The sequence below is a fragment of the Hyperoodon ampullatus genome (assembly GCF_949752795.1).
Source record: "Hyperoodon ampullatus genome assembly, chromosome: 4".
Taxonomy (NCBI): Eukaryota; Metazoa; Chordata; class Mammalia; order Artiodactyla; family Ziphiidae; genus Hyperoodon; species Hyperoodon ampullatus.
The window spans coordinates 80707847-80718782 of NC_136917.1; the positions used below are offsets into that span (position 1 = coordinate 80707847).

At 39.6% G+C, this 10936-nt stretch overlaps 1 protein-coding gene across 1 annotated transcript in view; it reads right to left on the reverse strand.

Moving 5' to 3' along the window:
* Positions 1–9416, reverse strand: part of COMMD10 (COMM domain containing 10) — a gene marked incomplete at both ends in the record, with an annotated part of 167188 nt that extends 157772 nt beyond the window's left edge. Inside the window, 2 exon segments of the mRNA XM_079703270.1 lie at positions 7905–7995; positions 9376–9416. Coding sequence (XP_079559396.1) covers positions 7905–7995; positions 9376–9416 — 132 coding nt within the window.
* Between the last annotated feature and the right edge of the window lie 1520 nt (positions 9417–10936).

Below are 10936 nucleotides of genomic sequence, written 5' to 3' on the forward strand. Positions count from 1 at the left end.
TTTATTAAAAGTCAGTGGGTTATGGGATGCAGCAAAAGCAATTCTTAGAGGGAAATTTACAGTGATACAGGCTTTCTTTAAGAAACAAAAAAAATCTCAAACAATCTAACCCACCACCTAAAAGAATTAGAAAAAGAAAAACAAACAAAACCTAAATTCAGAAGAAGGAAGGAGCTAATAAAGGTCAGAGAGGAAATAAATAAAATAGAGATTAAAAAAACAATAGAAAAAAAATCAATAAAACCAAGAGCTGGTTCTTTGAAAGGGTAAACAAAATTGACAAACCTCTGGCCAGGCTCACTAAGAAGAAAAGAGAGAAGACCCAAATAAACAAAATAAGAAATGAAAGAGGAGAAATCACAACTGATACTGCAGAAGTACAAAAAATATACATATATATATATAAATATATATATATACACATACACACACACACATATATATATATATATTTACTGAGTACTTATTATGTGCTACACAGACAGTTTATGTCCTCAGGAGTACTATCCTCTAGTTAGAAAAACAAATTAAAAACAAATATTGTTCCAATAACTTCCCTTTTTAATGAGTTCTGCAAAAGTATGGATTATTATAAAAGCATATATAAAGCGAGAAATTAAGTCTTTTTGATAATTTTAATATTTTCCAAAACTTACACATTACACACATTACTTTTATAAGCAATATATGAAAGAAAGAAGTTAGCCATCTGAGTATAAGTTCTGGCTAGTCTCCTTTCTTTCATTTTCAAAATAATCTCCTTGATCTAAAGACTGGTTTTTCAAGTATGAAAAATATACACTATTAGAACTGCTTTCAAATAAAAATACTTTACCTACACATACCAAAAACAACTTTCCCTGTTGCTGCCTCTCCCCAACAGCTACATGGAGAAGTTTCAGAAGTCCATGCCTTAACAGCTTAGGATGAGGTACAACTTTACAATTGCTCAAGTGAAGCAGCATTAGAACTCTAAGCTGGCATATTTTTGGTTTGGGGAGGCTAGTCACCAGAACTCCCAGTATGTACTACCGGTTTTATGACTGAGAAAAGCATGAACCCAATTTGGCCAAAATGCCAATCACTTACCTCAAGAGCAATGTTTTGATTTTAAAGTTCCAGAATTTCTGTGACTACCATACACCTTCTTGAAATAATGACCTACAGTACCAGACTTTATCAATATGAGGAAGAGAATAACAGTATTACTCATGTACAATCAATGAACCACATGTTGCTTTAAATTCAATGGATATGTACAAGTTAACTTGCAAGTTTGTCAATCTGATTCCTTTAAATATACACAAAATGAGATATTTTGACAAAATAAAAATAGTGATTGAGCATGTAGAAAAATAAACTTCAGTGTCCTCAATATGTACAAGAAAGTGAGACTTCTTTTTTTTTTAAGATTTTTTTTTTTGATGTGGACCATTTTTAAAGTCTTTATTGAATTTGTTACAATACTGCTTCTGCTTTATGTTTTGGTTTTTTGGCCACGAGGCATGTGGGATCTTAGCTCCCCGACCAGGGATCAAACCCGCTTCCCCTGCATTGGAAGGCAGATTCTTAACCACTGGACCGCCAGGGAAGTCCCGAGACATTTTTAAAAAGAGCAAGAAAAGGGACATTCTCAAGATCTTCAAGAGCATCATATTAATAAAGTGGTTTGGAGTGAAGGGGGACAAGGGAACATGTATCTCCCCCCATCCACTGGTACATGAAACGTGCACCCTTCAAATAAGGTGGCGCTTAACGTATGTGAGCAGAACAACAAATGGAGAATAAAATACAGCCATGAAACAAAGTTCCAAATCCACAGTCAATATCTTGCTCCAGCAACGACCCTGGGTAGATCAATATTAAATGTAAGTCACTCTATTTGCTTCCAGACAGCAGCAGGTTAACTTGTTCCTAGGTACCAAAAGTAACCCACACATATCTGGGTGTTGAAGAGAAAGCAAAGGAGATATATTTGTTTTTACCCTCTCAGTGAGAGAAATTTAAGGCCCATGTCTATAAAATTAGAGAGCAAGTGTCCAAGAAACTTAAATTTTTTGGGGGGGCGGTACACGGGCCTCTCACTGTTGTGGCCTCTCCCATTGCGGAGCACAGGCTCCAGACACGCAGGGTCAGCAGCCATGGCTCACGGGCCTAGCCGCTCCGCGGCATGTGGGATCTTCCCGGAGCGGGGCACGAACCCGCGTCCCCTGCATCAGCAGGCGGACTCTCAACCACTGCGCCACCAGGGAAGCCCGAAACTTAAATTTTAAATGGAAAATGGATGTTAATTTTTTCTATATATTTAAAAAGCATATGCCATAAACATATATACACAGGCAGAAAGGAAAAACAGTATTTAAAAAGAATAACTGCTGTATGGCTTGACATGGAAAGATCTTTGATACAAGTGATAAGTGAAAAAGGTAAACAGTATAATGCCACTTATGAACGCATTTATATAAAAACCAAAAATTTCTATTTATATATGCGTGCACATATGTTTGCACATCTGTATTTATTAATACTTGAAAAAAAGACCTGGAAAGATGAAAACCAAATCGACAACAAAGACTACTTCTGGGGAGGTGTGGTGGTTTTATCATATCTGCAAATTCTTTTAACACTCCTCTGTTCAAAAGATGGAGCCTAATTTCCTCTCCCCTGAATACGAGCCAGACTTACTGACTTACTTCTAACCAGTAGAATATAGTAAAAGTGAAGGTATGTGATATCCAAGCCTAGGTCATAAAAAGGACAGCACCTCCCTCTCTTGGACCACTCATTCTGGAAGAAGGCAACTTCCATGTCAGGAGCAAAGGCCCATGTGACAAGGAACTAACTGGTGCCACCATCTAGCCATGTTAAAAGGAAATCCTCTACCCCAGTCAAAACTTCAGGTACCAGCTGCCCCAACCAACATCTGAGAGCAGTTTCATGAGAACCCCAAGCCAGGACCACCCAGCCAAACCACTGCTAAATGCCTGACTTACAGGAAGGGTGAGAGATAATAAATGTTTATTGTTGGTTTAATCTGCTAAATTTGGGGGAAATTTGCAATTCAGCAATAGATAACTCACACAGGAGAGAATCAAGATGGAGGAAGGGTCAAGAGTTAGCCAAGGGGGGCATTTCAGTTTGTCCATGTTGTTTAAATGTCTTAAAACAAAAACTTACTCATAAACTATTTGTGAAATTTAAAATGTTACTGAAACACTTCACTTAAGCACTCTATTTTGAACTTTAAGGGCATAAAAAAGAACAAATCAAAAAATCCACTCTTCCAACTTTTTCTTTTTTTGAAGAATTTATTTTCTTAACATGCACGATGAGTGAACTCATCTTAATTCCACATATAGTTGAAATCAGGTCACATTCCTCAGAAAGTTATACGGATCTTCTATTCTATGAAGACAGTATACTATCTAAATAATTATGAAGGCAACTAGGTTTTAAAAACTCAGAGCACGGCTTTAGAGACGAGAGAGGCCTGTGGTCCGGAATCCAAGCTCTGACTCACATACACAGGCATACACACACCAACACCACAATGGAAGAACACATGGTCCTAGTAGTCTGCATATGCCATAATTTAAAATGTATATATATATCATTTTAAATAACCTAATAAACTAAGTTGTAAGAAGCCCTCCAGCTTATATTTAGTACAAAATAAATGCATTTTCAGAGATAAGCTACTCTTTTCTTTTTTTGTCCACATAGGAGAGGCCAATTCTTCTTTGAACAGGACTGTGCTGCACATCATTAGGACATTTAAAGTCCCAGGGCATTAAGTGCCAGCAACACCCTCCATACACTGTAACAACAACAATAACAAAATCCTCAGGCATTTCTGTATGCTGGGGTTTACATCTGTGACTGTCCTTTATATTAATATAATGAGACTTCTCTGTCATAATGAGGAAATATGGTGGTACCCACAAGTCAATCTATCAAATAAAAGAACTTTTACTTTAAACTTTTAAAAGCAATCTTTCTGAAATGTACGGCACCCATTCTAGACTTCTGTAAACAAAGTATATTGGATTACACTAGATTCTTGCAATAAGTCAGATCATAATTATGAGCATCCAAGTTCTGTGCTGCAGTTACTTTCCTAAAGAACTGCTAAGATACACTGATGATTTTTCACTTCAGAAAAAAACCCTCAGATTTCTTTGCTTTTGTATTTCTTGTGTCTGATTTTCATAATTCTTCCATTTCAATCTATACCCAGCAGTCGATTCTTGAAACTGCCTACATGCCCCATCACAGGAGTGCCTTCACCCCCCAGTTTGCTGTTGCTAGTCGGCCATGGCCAGAAATCCAAACACCTCATCTCGCAGAACTAGACATATAACATAGTAACATCAATAGGCTTTGTGGGAGGGCCTAAGAGTCTCTGAAGCAAGGTATATGAGGGTTTTTTTTTAATTGCATGAGTTGTGACAGCTATTTTAAAAACTTAGAGGCCACAAATGTTTGTTTTTAAGTTCACAGATAAGGAAGTTACTCTGATTTCCTTCAGTGTTTCCCAATGCAGGCTCTATTAGCATGCAGGATGAGACAATTCTTTGTGCAGGATTGTCCTACACACTGCAAGACACTTAAAGGTACACATATACAATGGAATATTACTCAGCCATTAAAAAGAACGAAATAATGCCATTTGCAGCAACATGGATGGACCTAGAGATTGTCAAACTGAGTGAAGTAAGTCAGACAGAGAAAGACAAGTATCAAATGATATCGCTTATATGCGGAATCTAAAAAAAAGATATAAGTGAACTTATTTACAAAACAGAAACAGACTCACAGACTTAGAAAATGAACTTACGGTTACCAGGGGGGAAGGGATAGTTAGGGAGATTGGGATTGACACGTACACACTCCTATATTTAAAATGGATAACCAACAAGGACCTACTGTACAGCACAGGGAACTCTGCTCAATATTATGTAACAACCGAAATGGGAAAAGAATTTGAAAAAGAATAGATCTGTATATATGTATAACTGAATCACTCTGCTGTACACATGAAACTAACACAATGTTGTTAATCAACTATACTCCAATATAATATAAAAAGTTAAAAAAAACAAAGTTCCTGGGCATTAAATGCCACCAGCACCCTCCACACATTGGTAACAAACCACCCAAAATTCCCAAGTATTCCTATATGCCACGATTGCTCAGGAATAGGGCCAGTTCAAAGAGGACTCCCAGACCCATACTTAGGCATGCCCATATTCTATACCTAAGCTTATTTTCCCCATGTTTATTTCTACTAGAGATTTCAAGGAACCAGTCTGGACAAAAAGAGATACCCTCTGCCCACAATCCCATTTTACCAGATCAAACTTGGTAAAATCAAAGTGTCAAGCTGATAACATTAAGAATAACAACCAAATCCCTAAACCTCTTCACCAACTTACCTGCATGCGGTTTCGCCGCTCTCAGGACTCTGCTTGTCCCAAGGCAAAGGCCAACTTGACAGACCAAGAGTACATAAAAGAAAGCTGGCAGATCTGAGATGTCGCTGCAAACTCTTTGATAAGAGCCCTTATCCCAACTGGAGTCCCTCTGGAAGAACATTCCCTAAAACTGTCCGGGCGGGTTGGGGGAGTGGGGATGAATTGCCCCTTTCCTGACTTTCTCTCCTGACTTTCTGCAGGCAAGTAGTCAAATACAGATGTTTCTGTCCTCAGCTGCTTCAGCTCTCAACAACCACACCGTCTCACCTCCACTCCCCACCTCTAAAGGCACAGCATTCAAACACCTCTGTGGAATGCTCTGGCCATTCAGTTACTCTAGGATAGATATTAATGTTTTCTCAACTCCAGAGGGTCAAAGACAAACTCCAGAGGGTCACGAGCTTCCTGCAGATGTTCCATCCTACCTCAGTATGAAGAACAAAAGATGTATATAAGAGTTTTGTGTCCCATATCACTTTGTATGTGTTTAAGAAGGCAGCCACCCACAACACTCTAAATCAACTATACTTCAATTGAAAAATACAATAAAATAAATAAAATAAAAATAAAAAAGAAGGCAGCCACCAACTCAGACAATCAAAGAAACTCTGTATCAACTGCCTGCATCATTCACTTTGGGACTGATTTATATACCGTTTCACACTCTTTCCTGAGCTTTACTGTAATGGGTCAGAGGGATGGATTCTGGAGCCAGACTGCCTTACTAGCTAGCTGTGTGACCTTGGGCAAATTACTTAACTGGTCTCTATCTCAGTTTCTTCATGGATAAAATAAGGATGACAACAGTACTTACTTCCTAAGAGTGCTGTGAGGATCAGATGAGTTAATACCACAAAGCCATTAGAACAGCACTGGTCACAGAGGGAGCAATGGAACTGTGAATAGCAAACACCACAGAATGTAGCTGCTATTGTTATTGTGGTTGTTCCTCCCGTTTCTCCTTCTACATCACAAATTCCTTATAGGCAGGAATTCAGAGAACCTATATTCATTTTGTGCTTCCCATGGCAAGGAAAAGAATGAACTCCAAGAATAGCTATTGAGTGCCAACTGCATAACTATCAATGTATCAAGTGTGAGAAATATAAAGATGAGTAAGACATGATACTTAAAGTATTCAAGGTCAGAGAAAGACTCTGTAATCATGAAACAAATACTTATGATGTAGTACTAAAGTGAGGTGAGGATGAACCAACTGTTTTAGAAGCAAAGAAGAGAGGATGAGCTGCTGAGAGTAGGACTGCCAAATCCTTGAAAGATGAATAGTTTATTCACTAAAGAAGGGAAGATATTTCAGGTAAGGAAAAGAGTATATTACAGACACCAAGTCGAAAAAGTTCACAGTACGTTCCAGTAAAAGAGCATAGTCCAGGGTAACTGAAACACTGGCAAAGTGGGGAAAACACAGACTGTACCTATATTGTGACGTTATTATAATACAATGTTAAGGAATATGAACTTTTTCCCATGAGCAATGGAAAGTCATTGATGGCTTTGAACACTGTAAAGATATGATCAACTTTTTTTTTTTTTTTAGGAAAAAAATATTTGGAAAGATAAATGGAACAGCACCATGAAGAAGTGGTAAGAAGGCAGAAGACTATAGACAGCGGTACCAGTTTGAAGGTAACTGTTGTAGTCCAAGGGAGAAATAATAAGGGTCTGAACTAGGATTACGAAGAGAACTTGGATTTGAGAGATACTTCAGAGGGAGAAAGGGCAGGGCTTTGGGACTGGCCTCTGGCCAGGAAAAAGAAGAGGTAAGTCTGGGTTCTCATTTAATGGTGATACTTTGCACCAGGCAAAGCAGTTAATGGGCACTCCTTAAACACATGTTGAATGGAATTAATTTTATTAACCTGATAAAGACGTTAACTAAGTAACGTTAGCAAGTTAACCAAGTAATGAATTACTAAGCATCAATATATCCAAGATAACCACACCCTGAAAATAAAAGTGGAAGAGAAAGATTAAATGAAAAATTACATACTGGTTGATAGCAAAACTACAGAGTTATTTTTAAGACAAAGAATGAAATCATGATATCAGAATTGTGCTAAAGCGTGTTCCACAGAGCCTTGGTCCCAAAATAAATACCATGATAAAACAGTTCCCTGGTCAAACACATTTGGAAAATTTTGCACACAACATTCACGCTTAAATATTTACTATTAACACTACCATAAAATATACTCTGAAAAGTTCCATGATTTAAAAAAATTAATTTGAATGAAGACAGAAGTTCCCAAACTTTTGACCGTGGGATATTATCAAATTTTCTAGAGACCCGGTGTTCCTGAGGACCTGCTGGAGAACAATGGCTCACAAAAAGTACTTCAAGTAGAAACCTAGAGTTGCAGTGGAATCACGAGAATATATTATAATCTATAGAAGTACAAACATACAAACCTTCAGGTGAAGTTTTTGAAGAATTCGGGTGAGCAATCGTGGAAATCTTCCTATATCTATTTCATTTATCAGCGACACTGCTTTTTTCATGCTAAATAAATTCATAAAACAAAGTTTTAAAATGAGTTTTCCCCAAGTGGTACTGTAGTTATTGTAAGTACAACTGTCTGTAAGTTTTCATTTCGACAACTCTGCTTGCTACAAGGTAAGTCTGAGTAAAATAAAGAAAAACAGATGATGACCAGCAAAGGCAGGACGTTTCCAAAAGATACCCCCAAAAGTATTTCTGTTGAAAAGGTCTATCTGGCAAATTTTCTCTTTCTTCTGGGCAAGGCAAACGACTAGGAGAAGCTTGCACTCTGTGGGGAATGGTATTAATTTAGGAGTGAAAGTTTATGTATCCACTTAACTCAAAACAGAACTTTGAGAAGAGTGGGAGGAGGGAATTGGCAATTACACCAAAAATAGAAAGAAAAGACTGCTGCATGCCAGGTAATGGAGTTAAAAAACAACTACATACAATATCATTTGGGGACACTAAGTACACAGCTGTTTTAAAACCCTGTTTCAATTGTAATAATCAACTTAAATTATGTGATAAGAACAATTCTACTGCATCACGTTGAATATGGTTTACTGATGTGATGTGTTACCCAGGACACTGGGGTGAGAAAAGGAACTGGCTGTCAGAACTCAAGTAATCAAAAAAGGAAAAACTTCAAAATGACAACTCTCTTCTTCAAAAAGACTCCTTTCCAATCTAGACACAGTTATTCTCCAGCCTCAATTATTTGCCTGTATACTTCCGCACTTTGCTGCATCCACACACCACCTGCACTATTATTTTTCATTAAATGGAGTCACTTTTACTTAAATAATTTTATTTTAAAACATAACTTTACCTCACCACCATAGACAGCCGACCTTACTTACCTATCATAAATAGAAATGAACTAAATAAACAAATGAACTCAAAAGAAATCAAATGAAAACAAAAGCAATGTTACTAAATTCTGGCTAGATACTGTTACAAGCCAAAACTCCTGGCCTGAGGCCTAGTGTATCTTGATTGAAAAGGTATATTAACGCGTGTTAGGTATTAAAGACCATCCGGGACCAATGGGAGACTTTCTCATACTCAGGAGGTCTGAAAGAGAACTGAAAACGGAAACGGAATACCTTTCCACGTGATTTCAGTGTTACTCCAGGTTGGCTTGGGTACCTGAGATACAGCCTCGGGGAACGGTGACACTGACCACACCCTGTCGTACTGACCTCAGCTGCCCAGGCCCACTGTAAGCCCACGCAGGTGAACTACCGTGCAGGTTGAGGCACCCGCAGTCTCGCGCAATCCCGCGGGGCCCGCGCTGCGACTCTGCCAGCCCCGCGCCCGCCCCTCCGTCCCGGGCCCCCACCCGCGCCTCGGCGACAGACAGCAGCATCTTTACGCCTGCCCTGCCCGCGGGGATACCTGGGGCTCTCCCGCAGAATCAGCGCCCCGGACGCCGCCATCCTCAAAGCTCCCTGACCCCGCCGCCAGGATCAGCTGCCTGGAGTCCAACCAATGGCGGCGGCAGCGGCGGACGGCAAGCCGTAAGGCTCAAGCCGCGCAGGGGTCGCGCCGCTCCGGTCCTGCGATCCTGGAGGGGCGAAGGGGCGTCCCCGTCGTCCTCCCCGCCACTCCCGCCGTTCCGAGTTAAGGCTGTACATATATTAATTTGTTTATATGTACATATTTGCCTATTTTATATATATACGCATACCTGGATATGGTGTGGCTATTTTTATGTATTATGTAGGTAGTGTGTGTGTATAAACATATACATTTACGCGTGCGTACATATACACATATTTTTTTTGGAAGAAAAAATTTAAGCTGTGCCCGCGGTGTCTGGCCTGCGCTGCAAATGGGCAGGCGGTGGAACGCGCTCCCCGAAGGAGCCCAGGGCCAGCTCCACCCTGTGCCCTGCGCCACCAGCCCTTCCTGTATCTACATCCCTGGAGCTCTACAGTGCCCCACGCGGAGCCTGGGCTCTTTGTACTTTTATTCGTTCAGTAGTGTTCTTTGAGCACCTACTGTGTGCCAGGCACTGTGCTAGACACTCGGGATACAAAAGACCAAAATTCCTGCCCTTGAGGTTTTCCAGCAGGTAAATGGGCAAATGTGCGTTGTGCCTTTCTTTGTGGTCCGGCACTGAGCTAGGTACTGCGGAGTAGAGGAGATGAATCGCCGCAGAGACTGCGATTAAGGACATCTCAGGAGAATAGACAGACAACGCGGGTTCAGGAATACCTTTGTCTCACTTAGAGAAAAACATGTAGTGCATTAAGGGGATTCAGAGCTGGGAACAGTGATAAGGCATCCGAGGTTGGATCAGGAAAACTTCCTGAGACAGGTGGCCTGAAGAAGCCTTGAATGATAGGTTGTGGCATGTACATTTAGTCTGGTGAGAAATGGGGAGCCATTAAGTGTTTTCAAGCAAAGAAATTTTTGTGAGAACTGTGTTTGTTTGTTGAAGATTACTGTAAGCAGAATGATTATTGGATGGGAAAGAGGTAAGCAGGAAAGCCAGATAGGGTGCTATTGCAATCATCTATGGAAAGCAATAAAATCCTTGGTAGTAAAATGGGAATGAAAAGATAGTGGATGAATTAGAGTTACATTTCAGCTGTAGAATCTTCAGGAGCTGAGAAAAGACTGGATTTAATTTTTGTACCCAATTATGTTTTACTTAAATTATTATTTACATTAGTTGGCATTCCTAGAGCAGCCCTGAAACATCCTAACTGAAAGGAGAAGCCAGATTGCAAATTAAAAGTGAATAATCCCCACATGGATAATTGAGTCAATTATACAGTGTATTGAACACATACAAATACATATGGTTCGACAACACTCCACACATTTCCCAATTTGTGCAGCATCTGAAAAAAATGTATGTGGATCTACATAAATTATAGGCATCTGATACAAACACAGATTACCTTACCTGGCACATTAATAGAGTCCCAGTTCGCTCAACTTTTGAATC